At 43.8% G+C, this 20274-nt stretch overlaps 1 protein-coding gene across 1 annotated transcript; it reads right to left on the minus strand.

Moving 5' to 3' along the window:
* Positions 1-3987: 3987 nt before the first annotated feature.
* si:ch73-256g18.2 (small integral membrane protein 36) lies at positions 3988-10895 on the minus strand. Its single transcript, XM_038735001.1, has 2 exons — positions 10137-10895; positions 3988-4484 (listed from the first exon to the last, which is right to left on the minus strand). The coding sequence occupies exon 1, from the start codon at positions 10604-10606 to the stop codon at positions 10265-10267; it is 342 nt and encodes a 113-aa protein (XP_038590929.1). The 5' UTR covers positions 10607-10895; the 3' UTR covers positions 3988-4484; positions 10137-10264.
* Between the last annotated feature and the right edge of the window lie 9379 nt (positions 10896-20274).

A 20274-nucleotide genomic window follows, 5' to 3' on the forward strand; every position in this document is an offset into this window, starting at 1 on the left:
GAAGAAGAAGAAGGAATAAGAGGAAGGCGGGAGAGAAGAAGAAGAAGAGGAAGGATGTGAGGAAGGAAGGAAAGAAGAAGAAGAATAGGAAGAAATTAAGAAGGAAGGAAGAAAGGAGAGAAGAAGGAAAGAAGGGGCAAGGGAGGAAGAAAAGAAGAAGGAAGGAAAAAGAGGAAGGAAGAAAGGAAAGAAGGAAGGGAGGAATAAGTAGGAGAGAGGGAAGGAAAGAAGGGGGAAGGAAGGAAAGATGAGAAGAATAGGAATGAAGGAAGGAAAGAATAGGAAGAAGAAGTAGGAGAGAGGGAAGGAAATAAGAAGGAAGGAAGAAAGGAAAGAATAGGAGGAAGAAGTAGGAGAGAGGGAAGGAAAGAAGAAGGAAGGAAGAAAGGAAAGAATAGGAGGAAGAAGTAGGAGAGAGGGAAGGAAATAAGAAGGAAGGAAGAAAGGAAAGAAGAGGAATAAGTAGGAGAGAGGGAAGGAAAGAAGAAGGAAGGAAGAAAGGAAAGAATAGGAGGAATAAGTAGGAGAGAGGGAAGGAAAGAAGAAGGAAGGAAGAAAGGAAAGAATAGGAGGAATAAGTAGGAGAGAGGGAAGGAAAGAAGAAGGAAGGAAGAAAGGAAAGAATAGGAGGAATAAGTAGGAGAGAGGGAAGGAAAGAAGGAAGGAAGAAAGGAAAGAATAGGAGGAATAAGTAGGAGAGAGGGAAGGAAAGAAGAAGGAAGGAAGAAAGGAAAGAATAGGAGGAATAAGTAGGAGTGAGGGAAGGAAAGAAGAAAGAAGGAAGAAAGGAAAGAATAGGAGGAATAAGTAGGAGAGAGGGAAGGAAAGAAGAAGGAAGGAAGGAAGAAAGGAAAGAATAGGAGGAATAAGTAGGAGAGAGGGAAGGAAAGAAGAAGGAAGGAAGAAAGGAAAGAAGAAGAGGAATAAGTAGGAGAGAGAGAAGGAAAGAAGAAGGAAGGAAGAAAGGAAAGAATAGGAGGAATAAGTAGGAGAGAGGGAAGGAAAGAAGAAGGAAGGAAGAAAGGAAAGAAGAAGAAATAGAGAGAGAGGGAAGAAGAAGGAAGGAAGAAAGGAAAGAAGAAGAGGAAGAAGGAGAGAAGGAAGACAGACTAATGAGAACATAACTGCAGGTCTGTTACAGAACACGAACTTCAGACGAGACTTTATATTTGAACGTTTCCATGATAATTTATCATATGAAGTTTTACCTCGATGGCTGCAGGTCATTACAAACATTACAAGAAACAAACTTCCTCCCTCTCATGATTAAAATGTGTTTGTGTTTGGAAGTCGCAGTGTTTGTGTCCACCTGATGGAAAGTAGCTACATCTGGGACAAAGCATCTCGTCTCTTCGTATCAGATTAATGATTTGTTGCGTTACATCATTGAAATTAATACTAGCTCCTGTTGTCAGAAACAGAGTCTATGATAATTCATTTTAAATGTATTTTGTACCTTTGATGCTCCAAAGCAACGGTTCAAAATAAATGATGAAGACACAAGTTTGTATTTGACAGCCTCCTGTACAGTAAACCACCACAACAATGGATTCATGTCTTCTTTTATGCACAACAGGTGTTTTTATTCAAGCCAGCGTCCGACTGCTCCTGATCAGATTAGTTTAAAACTGGTTTGTCTTCAGGCAGACGTCATAAAGGTTGACTGCGATGCCGCTCCTCACCCGGGAGTCTGGACTACGTCACAGACAGACGGACGGGTCTGCCCGTTGAGATCTTCAGAGTTGCGTGCTGCGGCGGCGAGGCCGGCCTCTGAGCCTCGTGTAGGCTTCAGATGAGCCGTCAGGTCAGGCCTGAACACGACAAAATCTCAGCCTGTTGACAACCTGAGGCTTACGTAACCCTCCCCGCCGACAAAAAAAACAGCACAGGGCAAAAACAAACACATAATACATGCTTCTAATACTCTGCAGCGGTCACCGTATAATCCACAAACATGGAATATGGGCGGGGGTGGATAATTGTGCAATTCATATTGGATGGGATGCAGCCATTGGTGGGTTGCTCAGCTGGCTGTGTGCTGTTTTTTTTATGTAAGAGGATTTGACTCTGTGGCACGAGTCCTCTAAAGACTTGGGATTGGATCATCTGTCAGACGGCGCCAGAGCCAATGAGCAGAGGGGATGGCCTGACATGGGAGGCGAGAGTCTTTTTGGTCGAGGGGGGGTTTTGTCGTTTCAGGAAGGGAGAGAGATTAAGCCAGACGAACAAGCGTGCACAGCAACGATTACCTATCATTTCTGAAATGTTGAATCAATCAAAGACAGAAAATGGATCTGATCTGTACAGTTCTTACATTAAAATACAGCACATGGGATACTACTGCTTAGAGACATACAGATTTTGTCATTTCATTCCCAAATCCCCAAAATTAGTAAGTCCACAGAATCCCAACATCCATAAATTTCCCTCACACATATACAGATGAGTCAGTTGCAGGATCTGGTCCCAGGATGTTCGTGGGTCTATTTATTCATACTAATTTGATGAACACAGATGTTAAAACTAGATTTCAAAGGGCCCCTTTAGCAGAACATTTCCCTGACAAATGTTAAGTTAATCACAAACGAAGGTGAAGCTGTGGCGTTTGGGAACCGTGGGAGTCCAACGGCTCCTGGTCCTTTAATCACATCCAACGGCTCCTGGTCCTTTAATCACATCCTCGACACATGGAACCTCTTTGACCTTGGGTTTGGGTTTGCGGTCTTTATAATTACGTATTTTCAACGGTTTTACAACAAATTGAGACTTTCTTGACTTTCAAATGTACATTTTAAACTGACAAACATCATGTGTGTGAGGCAGGGCTCAATTTAAACGGGATCTAAACAGTAGTTGTCTCTCGCTGTCGACTGCCATACATCATTTTTATGAAATACTGTCCCATGGTGGAAGGGGAGGGACTTACGTCGGCCATCTATAGGTGCTACAACATAATTAGGAAATGTATCTTTGATAACTCCAAAATAAGTTCACCTTTTAATTTTGTTCAGGGGCCCACAGTGGCTGAGGGGCCCTATAAGCAACTCTATAGGCTGCGAAATTGCTTCAGACAATAACAAACTGCCGATTTTACTGATGATTCATGTCAAGCTGAGCTGAGAGGTTCTGATGTTACACACAGAGTTTAATGTCGTCCTCTTTCCCCCCCAAAAAAGATTTCAAGTAACAACATTACACCTTCATGACTTGATTAAATAAAAGTTCATCACCTGATACATTTGGAAATTATTAAATCTTTTAAAAGCCCAGTGTGACAGACTTTTCACCACACCCACAGAGAAGCAATGTAATCCTGAAACTGATGCCCCCCCCCCCCCCCCCCCCCAGAAACACAACGGGGGGGGAAAAATCCACAGAGGGAGAGAGAAATCTCTTTACCTACTTGACCTTTACAACAGCAGTGTCACGGTTTTGTATCTTTGTTTTGTATTTTATTTTATTTTGAAGGTGTCTCCCCTTGTCCTGACTTTGCTTCCTGTCCCTGTTGGTTCTCCCTGACTGAGTCCACCTGTGCCTCGTCTTGTCACCTCCGTTTGGGTATTTAGGTTTGCTTGTTGTCAAACTGCATCTGCTCTGTGCTGGGGCCTAAATTCCTGTTTCCTGTGTCTGAGCTTGACAAGATGTGACCTTCTCAATCTGCCACACTGGAGGTGTTTTTTGTTTTGCAGAAGAAGAGCTAGGCTAGAGAGCCTTCTGCCATTGATTTAGAGCTGGTCTTTGTACCTCTGACCCATCTGGTTGTTTTTATATCTCGATAGCATTGGCTAAGTTGTTGTGACGTGCCAACACTTAACATTGGCTGGCAAAAACCAACTGCCTGTTCAGGTTTTTGTCAAAAAGGTAATTTAAACACAGTATTTCTGCAGCCTGGCACAGCTGGCTGAGTGGACGGTCGCCGATTCAAGTACAGCCCAGATCACTGCCGGAGGGGGCCATGAGCAGGGCCCTGAACCCCAAACTGCTTCTCGGGTGCGTTGTACTTTGTATCATTGTTGGTCTCTGTTTTGCACTGTTATGTATTTGACATAATTTGTGCTCATGTCCATGCTGTGGTACTGACCAAAACATCCTCCTGTCTTAGATGAAGTAATGTTACTGTCCTGCGTAGTCGGCTATCCGTCATCTGATTCACTTCCAGACTGGACGCCAGCTGGCGACGCCTCGTCCCAGTTCCTCAGCTCGAGACTCAGACGTAAATGATGGATCTGTGTTACTGCGAACAGGCCCTGACAAGGCGGAGTCAAAGTCCAAAAGTCTCCAGGGTCCCAGAAGATGATCACACCTCGGTGAACTGGTGGACGTCAGACCTTGGTCCTCAGCAGCTTCTGGTAGGATGTTATTGAGTTCCTCCAAGGGTCCAGGCTGAACCCGCAGGTGTTGTGCTGCAGGTGGATGGAGGCCAATGGCAGGGATTTAAAGGACTTTTGGGATTTGCTGTTTTTTCAGCAGGTGTGGCTGAGACACTAGAAAAACATGGAAAAACATGGTGGTTAACTTTGAGCAACTCTCCATATTTTAGTTTGTCTGCCAGCTCTCTGGACTATATTTTATCGGTTTTAGAAATGTCTTCAGAACTTTCACTGGCATTTGATGCAAAAGTTCGGCCATAGACACAGAAAAGAACTGGCTGGTCTATAAATCACTTTATCTTTTGGCACACAACTCCTGATCACTTTTTAACGTCTCCAACAAATTCTAGCCAATCAGATCTAGCCAATCTAAAAGTTTTCATAAAGTTTTCACATGCAGAGTTCATTCTTGAGCTTAGAAACTGCACTCGATTAATCAGTTTCACCTCAAGGGTAAGCATAAGCTCCAGAAAATCTGCTAAATGTTTACTCAACTGCTGTTTCTAAGGTCAAGAATTAACCTGAACATCTTATGTCCATGACAACTGAACATAAAAGGTCATGATCTAAAGCTCCAGAAAACGAGTGAGATTGTTTTGAATATTTTTTTATTCTTTAAAAAACAAATTTAGATGATTGTGCAGCCCTAAACATTTTCAAGTAGGTAATTCTTCTTTTTTTTCTTTTCTTTTGTTTTTTTTAGCTATGCTAACGGCGTCTGTCAGTCATCAGTCGATTTCAGTTGACTAAAATATCTCAATAATTGTTGGATGGATGCTATGAAATTTGGTCCAGACATTCTAGTGCTATCGTCAGATTCACATTTTGGATTTTGTTGAAATATTTCAACAACTGTTTTCATTACATTTATTACAGATATCCATGGTCCCCAGAGGATGAATCCTTCTGACTTTGGCAATCACTTTTTATTGCGTAAAGATTTTAATGTCTCCTATGGTTATGTCATTATGAGCATGTTAGTTGGATGATGTTAGGATTTAGCCTAAGTATGGCCCCACAGAGCTGCCAGCATGTCCGTATACAATGCCCTCCTAGCAGCTCTGCTCTCTAACCTATTGTCAATCGTAAATCTCTTACTGTATTGATGCTTGTATGTTGTTACTCAAATGTAAGTGTCTGCCAAATGAGTAAATGTAAATATATACTCTTACTGCTGCTTGGTATAATCCCCATGCAGGCTTCTGATACAAACACCAGTATGAGATCTGTAGCCCAGTAATGAAATGTCATTCTGTTTGAGATAAACAGATGTTGTTTCCTCTGCACAGTGGAGGATTTCCCTCCAAACAAACATCAGCTGAGTTTCTCTATCAGCTTCTTTTAACACCATCCAACAAATCTCTGTGTTACGCCACCATCTGCTGCCTGCCACATGTGTAAACCATAACCCTCTCTCAAAGGCCACCAAAGGGCTGCAGTCCAGCATACGTCAAAGGGATGAGTGACGAACACGCATCCGTCGATCCATTCATTATTTCCCTGTCCAGAGAGGGTTTATTTTGTCAGCTAAATTCATCTTAGTGATGTAGGGAGGGGGTAAGGGGTCAGGCAGGGGATTTGCAGGCTGGTTCAGAGCTTCATGCAGCAGGGTGAAGAGCTTAGAGTCTGGGACCTCAGGGTCCAGAGTTTGGGGGGAGGGGAGCCAACAGACTCAGTCTGGTGCTGCTGATGTTCTTCTTCATCCTGCTCGGTCCACTCAGCGTGTCGCTGTTTTATACATGTTCAATTTATATAGCGCAAACTTATAAGAGAAGTTATATTATTTCACTTTTCATGTAGAGCAAGTCTAGACCGTACTCTGTGTAATAATATTTACAGAGACCCAACAACTACCACAAATGAGCAAGCACTTTGTCACAGTGGCAAGGAGAAACCTTCTGCTCAAGGTTTCTAACCTTGAGCAGAACCATGACTCAGGGTGGGCGGTCAACTGCCTCAACCGGCTGGGTTGTGGAAGGAAGTGAAGGAAGGAGAACACACAGTTGCCCAACACAAGTTCCACATAGAGATGTAAAATAATAGTATTGGTAGTCGTAATTCTACAAGTAATAGGACTATATAATATTGTAGTATCTGGTGTCTAGCATGAACATGGGGGCAGCAGGAAGCCTGCAACCACAGATCCAGACCCCACAGGTCTAGAGCCAGAAACACCTGCAACAAGCGGCAGAGGAGAGAGGAGAGGGACAAGAAAGCACAAAATTACTGGAGAGGGAAGAAGTGGAGTTGGTAACACGTATCAATGTGATGAGAATGCAAACAGATGGAGAGGAGCTCAGTGCATCATGGGAAGTGTCCCAGCAGTCTATTTTTAATACTGGACGGTTCCGACACAGCTAGTGAAAGCCAGAACTCCAGACTAAAGACCAATCATGAAAGTGTTTTCTGAAACAATTTTAGCCATGTCGCTCCAAGCTCAGGAACGTGATGTCAATAAGGGTGCTCTGTGATTGGTCGGTTGGTTTGTCCACCACGGCAGGTCAGAGTTTTTAAGCATCCAGTGAAACACCCAGTGAAAACATAATTGCTGCACACATAATGTTCAGTGTCAAGCCTTTTAAGGTAAATAAAGTAATATGTTTGTCTGCTACATGAACAGAGTGGATGTGGTGGTACAAAGTTCTGGAGTCCTATGTGTGGTTAGGTTGAAGCAACACAACTTAGCACTTTGGGTAATATTAAGACAAAGATTGTGATTTATGACCAAATATCTGCACAGCTAAAAAAAACTCCCATCAGCCCCTGCTGGACGTTGTCTGTTCGACTTCTATGCCTTATAATTACGACTTAGCGTCTTATAATTATGAGAAAGCAATGCCACATTTGTTTACATAAATGTTAGGTTTAAAATGGTTTACAAGAAACATTCAGATTATATTTGATTCATGATGTTTCTGCTGTGAAAGTTCTTATCCTCTTGCAAATTGTAGATAAGTGGAAAGCAAGGTGGGGAGGTCGGGGTGGTGGATTGGGAACCGGCAGTACTGTATATTATGTACCATGTGAGTTCTTTGATAGAAACTCGCTCAGTATTCTCAGTATGGATATCATGGCAGAGGCTAAAGAGACTAAAGAAGATAGTGGAGGAAGCAAGGAAGAGAAAAAGAGAGAATGACCGGGCAAAAGACCGTTTGGCTGTTAGCAAAGCTGTTACCTCGTGCAAAATCGCTAGCTATAAATCTGGAGTTGGTGTTAGCAACACTCGGACATCGGTAACATTACTGTCAGTTCTTTTTCGTCAGTTGCTGTCTACCTTTGTTGGCTAGCTTGCCACCCAAGTTTCAACATTATGCTGCTGCTGGTGGAGAGAGCTGGGCGAGCAGGCAACATAACCGGGCTCAGCAGCCTCAATGGACGTAATGTTAGCTAATGGCTGAGGCAAAGAGACTAAAGAGGACGCTGACGGAGGAAGCTAAGAAGAGAAAAACAGAGTGCACAAGCAAGAGGCTGCCGGACGTTGGCAAGAGATTTAGGACAGACAGCGTGCTGGTCTTCTTCCTGTTGGACTAGTCAGTAATATTGACGGGGCTTGTGTTGTCGCACTTGCTTGATGTTTGGCTGTCTAACAAAGGCACGCGTACAGCTATCCTTATTAACGTCCACGGTGAATTACACTCTGAAACGGTAGGGATACCAAATCGCTCAAAAAAGAAATCATAGACATTGGACATAATAATAATTGGACACATAATAATTGGACACAAAACTGTTGAACGTGTCCAGGGTTTGGCATAATTGTCAAAAATCGATGTTCTTTTCTGGCAACAGGGCGGTTGTAATAACAAAAAATCACCAAACAGTCGTTAACTGCAAAGCATGTGGAGTTTGCTTATAGGTTATCTGTAAGACTCTTGTTATCTAATTTTAAATCAGATATTTCCAAATTTACATAACATTTGTAAACTTAATTAATGTTAATATTCATGTTCAGACAATATTAATACTGATGCATTGAGGAGTTTGGCTTTTGTTGTGGAAAACAACAACAAACAACAGGATTTATGGAAACATATTGTGTAAGAAAGACGTCAAAGAGTCGTACTGGTTTCAAAATGTTTGAATAGATACCCCACAGTCGCAGATGTCTGCAGCAGCTCCAGTGGAGTTGGACTGAACTATACTTTTCATTGCATTGACAGGAGAGCCGCCGACTGCAGCCTGAAACGTGTTAATCAGGTTTTGATTTGCTGTTAATCTGATTATAACAGAATGGGGCGAATCAGCTGCTCAGACCCGCGTGTTGTGACGATGTCCTCGATTCGTGTTACGTATTCAGACACATATCAGTAATAATTGATTTCCATGCATTTGCTAATGCACAGCGGATTACAGCTAGAACATACAGAACCCTGGCACAGTCCTGCATGTATGGGATGAACAGATGACCACACACACACACACAGATGTTCACATGGACGCTTCAGCTGATGTGCTTTATTTTAGAGGAATACTAATCTTGTTTAAATTTTAAATACAATTTTGCTTTCACTTTTAGTTACCGCGACCATTTTCACGTTTCCCCTCGACCTTTTGTTCGTGTTTTGAAGCCTCTGAACCAGACTGATAAGTGTTGGGTCTTGTTGTTGTTGTCATTGTACCGTAAATGATAAAACAAAACAACATTGTGGCACGCAGATGTGGCAGTTTAACCCCCCCCAAAAGCACAACCTTCCTTCACTAGCCCTATGGGGACGTTCCACTAACTGCATTCACTCTCAAGCCCCTAACTTCTGGTCTTCCCCCTAGTAATCAGTTTTAAATGTAGCATTGTAGTCGTCATAAAAATGGAAAGTCTATGGGGTTTCACGATGCACTCTGGGAACTAGTAACGGGCATTATTTTCACCGTTTTCACACGCTATACGCAAAAATGTATCTGATAATCAAACTCCAGACACACAGTGTCAGGAACATGTGCACCGTGTGACTCTGACATCTACTTCACCTGTATACTGTTTACTATTTATTATTGTTTATTCATATCATTTCAGTAGCTATTTAAATTGTATATACAGTTTATATCATATCCACCTACCCCATGCACATAATAACACCTAACCTAACCCAAACATATTTATTCCAGCATGCTTTGCCTCCCACACTACTGTCTGTGTGGTTTGTCTTAATGGTGTGTGTATGTGTGTGTACTGTACGCTGTGTCTGTGCCTGTTTTTGTGTATGTACACTGAGAGCAACGTAAGACCCAAGTCAAAGTCCGCGGATGATTACACACACAATAATTAGCTGCAGCTGTAGTTTGGATCCCTGTCATGTGATGAAAACCAGAGGCACGGGCAGCTGCTTAGGACTCCCTGGTCACCATGGAGCCTTGAACACAAGTTTTTTAGTTTAGTCTTAAAATTTAAGTATTTAAAGATGCACACTCTGACTGAACAATGTGAGCCTGACGAGTAATATCTGTGCAGCCACTTACACACAAACTGTTGCTGAAAGCATTGGCAGACCACATGTCTGACTACTTATGTGACTTGTTTTCAGAAGCAGGACGTCTGGCTTCTCACGGCTCCTTTTTGATTGAGTTTTACATCGTTACATATTGTAACTGATATTGTTTGTTTGCAGATAACGAATGAATGTAAAATAAAAACTATACATTTAGGAGTTTGGTATTTGCAATGCTTAACAGTTGTTTCATCAGGTGATTTCTTCTGCTGTACATGTTTGCTTATATGCAGGTGTGTGGGCGGGGGGGTTCAGACCGGGGTCGGCCCTGCTGGCTGCTTACCTCCCGCTGACCTACTCAGCAGCTCGCCAACACCGTCCAGGGATGTTTAAAAGTAAAAATAAGAGTCTGTACAAAGTGATTCAGCAGCACTTCAGGGTCGTCTGTCAGAACCTCCCTCCTCCTCTTCCTCAGACCAGAGTACTCCTCTTCTCCCTCTCTCTTTCCCGCTCCCTCTCTCCTCTCTCCCGGCTCAGGTCTGGCGTCGGCAGCTCGCCGTGGCCGGCCGTGTTGTTGGGCTCGTAGCGGGACGAGGTGGGCGAGTTCTGCATGACCACCAGGCGTATGGGCGACTGGCTGGGCGGCGCCGGTGTGCTGTCGGGGGCGTACTCCTTGGTGGGGTCTTTGCCCCGGCAGTCGTACAGGATGCAGGAGATGAGGAAGACCAGGAGCAGGATGACATAGCTGGCGACCAGGATGATCAGGTTCAGGGTGACGGGGTCAATCTCCAGGTAGAATTCCATGAAACCCATGGTGCCGCTTCATATCTCGCCCCGGATCCAGAGAGGGAAGAGATGATGGGAAAATCAGCAGAAAGGAAATTAGGGAAAGAGAGAGATATCTGGGGGGTGAAAGAGAAGCAGCAGACAAAAAGACGGCGGCGATGGACGGGGGACGGACAGCTGGCTAGAGAGAGAAAGAGCAAAAGACAGCAGAGGACGGCATCAGAGAGATGAGATGACAGGGATCAGCTGCGAGAGAGAGAGAGAGAGAGAGAGAGAGGCAGTGACAGCAGGCCAGGGTGGATATGAAGCTTTGTGCTTTAAAAGACATTAATCCTCGCTGCTCCTCAACCTTGAATTTCAACAGCCAATGATTAAAGCTGCTCAGTTTTAATAACTTAAGCCACCATTTTGATTTTTCCCAACTCAACAAACAGTTTAGTGCAGTGACAAAATTACACTCAGCAAAATGGAGGAAAGCGCACACCTGTCAGCCTGCCATGAGCGTCACTCTGGGGATTTTGGGAGTCATGTAATACGTATTAAACAACTGCTTTATTATGTCACTCTGAGTGATTATTTTTACATTTGAAATCAAATTACATTAAAAGCATTTAAGGTCACAGCGCATGCCATGGTCCTGCTTCAGGACAGTTGTGGGCTTTTTTTTTGCCCACATTTGAGCCTTACAGGCAGAGCATCATCTCAAGGTGACTACAAATCCATCCTCTTTCACTTGCTGCTTTTATTTCAAGAATAAAGTCAAAATATTTGGACAGACCTCGACCGCGGTGAAGTTAAACTACAGCTTTAACAGATTGTTATTCTATCGCTAAATAATTAAGAGGACAAAACATAGTCACACGTGCAGATTTGGATCTTTCAGTAAATAAGATGAAACTACAGAGCTCACGTCAAAGTACTGTTATACCCTCAATATGCACTTATGTCAGACTTAGATTTTGGCTGCTGAACACAATGTTGTGTTGTATGTTTTGCAGTCAAAACTAACAATACTGAGTAGTAATTAAAGTGAAAATTAATTATTTAATGAATACTTAACTCTTAACTTTTCTTTACATACTCACAGGTGTGAAGTCTTAAAGGGTGGTCACTGTCTGTATTGGCAGTGGTTTGAGATCTTTATATTTAAAAACAACAGGAGGGGGAGCGTTGGACAGATGTTCAGGTCTTAGCGCTGCAAACTGCTTCGACGTCTTTGGTGATTTTCAGGTGATCAAACTGTGAAACGTCTGTCTGAATTAGCTCTCCAACTGGGAGAAATCGAGGCTTTGACACGGAGCTGTTGAAGGAAACAGCCGTGAAACTAACTTCACCTTGTTTCTATTCTCTTTTCTATAGAACGAGTCGAGGCAGAGCTGTCGCTGCAGCTGCAGTTGTCACCATCTTCCACGTGTTGGATATTTTTTATCCTTACAGTGGCTGTAACATGTCTTTGTAATTAGGTGATGCGTCAGGTCCACCGTGGTCGAAACCTGCTGCGTCTTTAAATCCTGAGCAGCAAACACAATCTGCTGCAGAGGCTTCTTGTTGAAGTCTGTATGGATTTCATCACACAGAGTAAAGGAGGATTTCTATAATCTGCATTGGGACCATATGTTGTGCTGTTTATCTCAGTGTGCATGGACGAGGTAGGGTTTGACTGATCTGGTCAGTTCTGACAACGTTGGCTGCTGGTGTTCAAACTTTTCTCCTGTCAGACGGTTACTGCAGGGCCTCGATTTGAAGTGTTTAAAGCCCCATTCAGTTCATTTAGCACCTGTGGCGGGCTCAGGCTGTCTGAAGCACCAGCTTCATGTGCAACAGGGTGCAGAAAGTGAATGACACGCATTGATGCGTCAGAAATTCATGCCTTTCGAGTGTCGATGAAAGCTTGTATAGAACACCCCCCAAAACTAAACTTCCACACAGCGTAACTTCAGCAATAGCTCTATGGGCCCCTTTGGCACTTGGGGCCCCGGGCGTGAGCCCGTTAGGCCAGTACTGTAATCCGTCGCTGCAGAGGGCCCATCATCATGTTTGTTTTGCACATAGGGGCAAAACTGCAAAGTGCTTGAGATACCCGGGTGTCCCTGCCTTTATGACCTGACAGCTGACAGGAACTGTCACCAAAATGTAAAATCTTTATCTGATCATGAGCTGCAAAGCCGTGATAATGAGGGACTGTGTTGTCAGCATCAACAGCACAAATAATAAAAACAATAATCAAACATTTCATACTGGAAAAAAGTTTAAATTGAATTCTTTTCTGTAAATAGAGTGAAAATAGTTTATGACAGGGCGCCTAATATCCAAACCCTGCTTTCAGTGTAACTGAACGATACGCAGAGGTTGTAAAAAGTATGCATATGATCACATGTCCTGCAGATCATTCATTCACCCTCCGCCGGAGTCAGTGACCTGCGTGAAGTTGCTGCATCAGACCTGGCGGTGACATGTAGTACAAACTGAAAGCTTTATCCCCGTTTCCAGCTGCTTTATTTTCCTTTCATGGAGACAAATCCTCTGAATTACATTTAAAATCAAACACTGGGATTCAAAATCTCCGTGGAAAACAAATTATTACTGGTATGAATATTTCTAACTAGTGTGGAGAGAGGTAATCAAATTGAATGCAACATGATTAATCATTTCTTCTTTGTCTTTTCTGTTGACGTGTGTTGAGTTTCTGGTTCTCGCCGCTCATGCTCACTACGACGCTCTTCCTCAGCTTATTTGAAGAGTTAGAACAGAACAGCAACTTCTGAACAGGAAACCCGAGCACCAATAGGATCACAGTACTGAATGTATACCGGAGAGACTGATGTAACGTGACCCCGTCACCCAGATACACTAGTTTACTGCTCTGAAAATGCTTCATGTTGTTTGGATTCATCCTGCATCTGTTCTGCATCAGCGCTGCAGCGTCTCATGTGTCCCGACGTCTCTCAGTTCCTACGTAGATTCATGAGAAGCCTCAACACGTTTCAGTCGTACTGAGAAAACATTCAGTGAGTTCACAGCAGAAACTGGGGCAGAGAGCCTTCAGATTGAGTTTGAATGCACTGTCTGTAGACCTCTGTCTGTCTTTAAACCTCTCAACCCTTCTCCTGTCTAAATAAAACACAGAAAAATGAAAAGAGGATATCCAGTCTCTTCAAAAAATGCTGTAGAATAACAGAATCAGGAAATAGCTTTCAAACCAGGGACACCTAACTACTGTCCTCGACAGCAGATGGTGAGCGCTGCGAGGGAAAAAAGGCGGGGTAAAAATAACAGCAGGAAAAATATAGCAAAGCGGATATTAGACTTTAGAGAGAGGACACCCAAACAAGCTGAAGTGACCTGCTAATGGTTTAAGATCAGTATGACCCACCAAACAGTAAGACAGGCAGTCAAAACTGATTTCTGAAGGATGAAACTAAACGTTCCTGAGCTGGGTGTGAAACTTGCAGCTGCTTTTCAAACCCTAGCATCACCCTGTAGACCATTAGAGGTGGTTTGTTGGAGAGACTGACCAGCAGATTCGTGGAGTCCTTCCCCTGTAGATGTAGAAAGTTCTTATCCTGAAGTTGGAGAAAATGTTGGCAGCAATCGATGTCTGCAGAATAAACCAACATAGTAAAATGACAGTATGAGACAATTATGGATAGATTGTAAACATAAAGGAATATGGATCCAACCTCAACTGTTCAACCCATTCATCATTCAACCGCTTATCCTGAGTACAGAGTCACGGGGGGCCGGAGCCAATCCCAGCTGACATCGGGCGAAAGGCGGGGTCCACCCTGGACAGGTCGCCAGTCCATCGCAGGGCCACACAGAGACAGACAACCAGTCACACTATCCGCCATGCCACCTGTCTGAAACCCATGACCAATAAAAAAAACTCTGGCAATGTTGTTCAGTGACAGTCAGGCAGGTTCAAGGCTGTGACTGGGCTGCCTGGTGTTATTTGGTTTCTACATTAACACTGGACATACATTGTCTTCTGCAGAATCGCTCAATACGAATGTAATTCCTGGAGTTATTGTGTCTTTTCCAACTTTAACACAGAGCTGTTAATGTAGAACAAATGTGGTTTAAGTATGGGACAGCTGGAGAAAGTCTTCTCTGGAATCAGGTTAAAGCTGAATGAAAAAACCCTTTCAGATCTGAGGTGAAACTGGGACACAAAATCTATCCAGTTCCAAAGAACCTTTAACGCCGACCATATTGCTTCTCTGTAAAACTTTTCACAGGCGTTTAATCTGTCTGATGTCTGACTTGAGTCTATACGCTGACACTGCGGAGCCTCCAGGAAGTCACTGGTCCCTGCCAAGAAGTAGTCGCCAGAAAGCGAATAAGCATTCTTCCCAACATGTCAAACTGTTCCTCAAAGGGATCGCCAAAGTTTTCATGACTTGTGCCAAGTGGAGCATGGATATGAGAACCAAATTTCAGGCAGATAGCTGTTCAGATGTTTCTGTCTGGGTCAAAGTGGTGGACAGACTGATGGCTATTCCTACAAATGCAGAAGAGTTTACTGCAGGTGTGACTGCGAACACCATCGCTCCATGCTGACCCTGCAGGCTGAACAGCTCAGGTCCGGCACTCCTGATGCAGGGCATTGTGTTGCTTAAAGGAACTGGAGTCACCTCTCTCAAGAACAGCCTTCTTATCACAATCTTTTCAGAACAGCTGGGAGACTGACTGGAGGAACGGCAGCGGGCCACGATGGCAATCAAAATGTGGCTGCCATTCTTTTGAAAAACAATGTCCTCTTCCTGCGTTGAGGCGGCACCGCTGAGCACGCCCCTCCGGTCTGCCACAGCACCCACACACAAGCTGGGAGCTACAAGCACACCCTATTATTTCAATGAGCCTTTCAATCCATCACCACGCCAGCAAATGAAAGAAACAGATGCAGAGAAAAAGTTTGAGGGGACGGATGAAAGGAAGTGCCTCTCCCGGGTTAATGGGGCCTTTTGGGGCCTCCATGCCATTGTTGGCCCTGCTGGTCGGTCTCCTTCAGGGGCTGAAACCAGCTTCTATCACAGGATCTTTCCCACCGCAGACCAACTGGAGCCACTTGGCCTCTCAGACAGCATGCTGAGACGCATCCTGCATCCCTTGCTTGTTCTGAAACGCTGCTAATGTTTAGCTAGATCAACCCCTGCTTTTCCTGTAGGGTGCGTTGCATTTTAACATCAATGAATCACCATCAAATGTTGAAATTTAAAAAAAAACATGGCCTACCTTCCACCTGTCATGCCTGCAACCTGAGAGCTTCCATTTTGTAACTTCTTCATTTCATTTAACATTTTCCTCGCTGGAGATCAAGCAAGCATAAATCCTTTCGACTGGCATAAAAATCCATCTGAATCAAGCTGTTGTCTCTAAAGACAGATTTACTGGACTCTAAATCTTTGAGCTGAGTCACTTTGGGAGTGTGTACTACTTCCCAGTCAAAAGACAGATGTAAAGATTTAACCTCCGCAGCTCAGAATCATTTCCAGAACTCGCAGCTTCAAGCTGAACTACCGAGCTACATCTTTCTTTTTGTGACATTTGTTATCTCAACAGCGCTGAGAAGAATTCTGACTGTCTGTAAATATATTTACCTTTTAGAAAAACACAAATGCCATCACATTCTGACCAGACTATGATAGCGGCAACATGAGCAGCTGATCCTGGCGCAGTGTAAAGCTGGTGATATGTTTGTCAGAGCTGGAAGAAACTAAGAGAAAGTCTGTCCTTGACATTCGTTATATTATGAAACTGGTCTGATGTTTGCTAAGACGTAAGCAGCAGAAGACACACATTTCCACTTCTGGTGTACACAGGAAGGTACAAGATAAAGTGAAGCAACGCAGAGGTGTAGGGTGGAGTTTAACCATCCTACGAGAACTTAGTTTGAAGCATCCTGGCACCTGAGACACAACAAAAGCATTTCCATCCAACTTTTTTATGCTCAGTTGGAAAAGTTAGTTTATGGAAATGAAGAAATGTCACTCAAGATCCGTGGAGCGCTGAGGAAACTGTAACTTTAGTTGTACTTTGACATATTTTAATGATTTCTTTGTCTTCTACTGCAGGGGTTAAATAGCACCCACTAGAGAATCTGCTCCACCAACTGCTAAGCTTGGTGCGTCCGACGTCTAACATCTGCATAACAGTTGTGAGAATTCAGTTAAAGTTCGCTCTACATTTGGAAACGACTAATGTTACCATGAAGGTAAAAACTATGAAAATAGGCTTCGACAGATGCTAAACCTTCCTAAACGCTGGTCGCCTTATCACTGCTCTCAGCTTTAATTTAATTATCTCAGCAGAGAGAAGTGACGCCAGTAAAGACTCGACCTGTGAGGTTCCAGTTTTAGCACCGACTCTGCAGGAAGGTTTTGTGCGAGTCGGTAACGAGCCTCCCAGCAGCTCTGACTGACACCCAGCCTCATTACCGATTCACCCACCTGTCAGCGGCAGCTGCAGTCTGTCAGCTGACAGCTAATTAAACCTCACCTCCGCTCTCGCTCCCACTCTCTGCTCGCTCTGACTGTAATGAGCTCACTTGTTGTGTGTTTGCAGTAGAAACTGTGTGAGATATTCATTAGTGTTTCAGCAGAGAGAAGCAAATGAATGTTGTGTTGCATAAAGACTTGACTTCCTCACAGAGACGAACTGTATTGTACTGTTCGAACTTGCCTCGACATTGTGCCTGTTTTCTTTCATCCAGTCTCTCATTGATTTGATTTCGGTAGTCTGGGTACTTTCATCGATTTTTTTCAGCCGTTCTCTCCTCAGCACTGCAACCACTTCAACTTGTGTAGGTAAAACGTTCCTTCGCAGATCTGCAGTCTCAATCTGATTTAAACTCATCAAGTTCACTCTTTTTTTCAACAATACATTTTCCACCAATTTAGTCTTTCCATCTGTCAAGGAATGTCAAGGAACCATTGTTTCAAAAATTTCTACAAATCTTTAGTTGTTAATCTGCCACCATTATCACTGTAAACTGCACGTATGTGTATACAGTTGTTTGGTGACGCAGGATGTTTTCTCTTATTACACCATCTTGCAGTGCAAAAAGATTTTACCATGACTTGATCTACCTTCTAAATGTACAGCAGTAAAGGTGACTCATCGGTTCTCAGTGGGCTACCTGTCAGTCTGACGCGGGAAAACATTCAGCCTGGAGCAGAAACACCTTTAAAAGCTTGACCTGGATGTTACACGGTGTGCAGTAGATGCTCAGTGCAGCCGTGATCACTGGAGTTTTAAACGAGGAAGTTAATGAGAAGCACCTCTGACCACACAGCATGGTCCCCTGCTGATTTACAGTGATAGCAGAGATTTCTGTTCATGCTGGCAAACAGAGCTGCAGAAGTCCTACTTTACAACTTGCTTAATTGCTTAAATAGGATGAAACATTTTTATATGACCAACACTAGACCTATTAAAAATCCGAGTTGGCACTGGTTCAGAGGTCTGGAAGCGGGTTACTCAGCTCTCTTTAGCCTCAGCTGACTCTGCTGACCTTGAGGTTTGTCTGATGGCAGAACATTCACACGCCTGCAGGGGAATTATTTCAAAGTTTTGCTAAAGGGCGTGTAGGAACAGAAACCTTCCTGTTCTCTGGCTGATCCCTTTTAATCCTGCCGGTTCCCTGTCTCTTTGCGTGCCAGGCCTTTTCTGGCTGAGAGTCTGGGGTGTGTTTAAGGGGGGAGGGGGTGCCACTGTGTTGTACCTCTGGTCACTCAGCTGGTCACTGTGTTACAGGACGGGAAGGGAGGGTCGGGATTTCCCCTCTGAACCCTCCTCACACACACAGTCTCAGAAACAAAAGAGTCCGTGATCGTTCGTTCTGCCCCGAAACAAAGCTTAGTGACAGTAACACATGACTTACCCCCACCACAGAGGTACATCATCAAAAATGGGCAAACTAGAAGAGCAGTTTTTAATGCTAGGGATGGAAATGTTGGTCTGTCGGTCAGTCAATCGGATTGCCAGGAATGATAAAGATATCTCATAGTTTTCAGATAATAAATCCATATCATGTTTGTGATCTTCTGACTTTTTCTCTAGCGCCACCATCAGGTCAAATCTTCAGTACTTTGGTTTATGACTCAGCCTCTGCTGTACTTTGCTTGTAGCTGCTAATGCTAGCATGCTAACATGCTAAACTATGACTGTGAAAGTGGGACCTGCTGTCCGTGAAGGTTCTCAGTCATCCAGGTCATAGTTATCCAAGACGGTTCTGACTGACTGGCTGAGAGTCCCAGCTGTTTAACCTCTGCGAGGTCATCGTCAAGATGATCGGGACTCCTGGTTCGTTAGTGCTGACGACCCCACAGAGGCTGAACAGCTGGGACTCCCTGCCAGTCAGTCAGAACTGAAGAAGCCTCTTGGATGAGAGGCAAAATGTCTTTGAGTATCTTTAACACAGTCCAGCTGCCCCTGATTTTAACCTTGCTTGGATAATAGCTGCTAAACATTAGCATGTTAGAGCTGACACTGTGGGCATGTTAGCATGCTGATGTGTGCTTCAGTTCAGCCTCACAGAGCTGCCAGGAAGACTCCTAATCAAAGTAATTGTAATCCGGTTTTGAACCACTTAATGAGCCAAAGTCAGATAAAAGTGGAGCCTCGATCTCCATAAACAAACCTCCATGTTAATCATGGCAAAGCATCCACGGCTCTGTAACGCACGCAGCAACTTCTCAAGTTAACCATTTTTATAATGACTAATTAATAACTCATGGGGTTTGGCGATAACGCCAGCCGCTTTAGTAGGAAGTACTAAAGATATGTGGTCATTTCTGATCATTTCTAATCACTCTGTCTATATTGTTTTTGTTTATAGTGTGTTCATATGTGCTCTCTATACTGTATTTTTTTTGTATCATTGTATGAGTAAGCACATCGTGAGCAATGTACAATCCAGAGTCAAATTCCTCGTATGTGAACACATACCTGGCAAATAAAGCTGATTCTGATTCTAAGTTGTAATTATGAGGAAAAAATGAACAAACAACAAAACTGAGATAGACGTTCACGAAGGAGTCCCTCTCACATAACTCCTTTATATCCTGTTTAATCGAAGCAATGCATCATGGTCTATAAGTGTTTGTGGCGTTGCTGTCCCGTGAGAATCTCGTATCTCTAAACAGTCAGAAAAACAGCTTTTCAGCTTTGTGACGATGCATTTTCCAGCTTATCCAAGAGTTTATTCAGCTGAAGGAGAAGGAGGAACTCTTAATAAGTGCAGTAGAAGTATAAACTGGAATTAAATGGGAGGTAAAGTACAGTCACCTCTAATTTGTACAGTGCTTCTGTTCTCAGTTATTTTCCACCAATGGGAGTTATCAGCAGAGTTGGAACAGTTTATTTAGAAGAGGTGATCAGCAGGTAGCGGTCTGCTGACTGTGGGTCCACTTCCTGTGAGGTTCTGATATTTTTCCACTTCACTGCTTCTATTTTCACCCTCGCAGGAACCGGACCTCCTCCGAACAGTCTGCAAGAACGAGACTGAAGATCCACTGAGGTGATGCAACACTGCTTCTCTCTCTTTCCACTCTCACGCCCCCTCCCTCTCTCACATTCCCAGGATGCAGCACGCCAGTGCAGATAAAGTTAGCACTGCAGAAGTGACAACGCGTTGTAACCGTTACCCGTCACCGCAGCCTCCCCCTAATGACGCAACCCCGGCCTCCAACCCT

This window comes from Micropterus salmoides, unplaced genomic scaffold, assembly GCF_014851395.1.
Source record: "Micropterus salmoides isolate LMB-PRFRI ecotype aquatic unplaced genomic scaffold, ASM1485139v1 Ms_hic_scaffold_21, whole genome shotgun sequence".
NCBI lineage: Eukaryota > Metazoa > Chordata > Actinopteri > Centrarchiformes > Centrarchidae > Micropterus > Micropterus salmoides.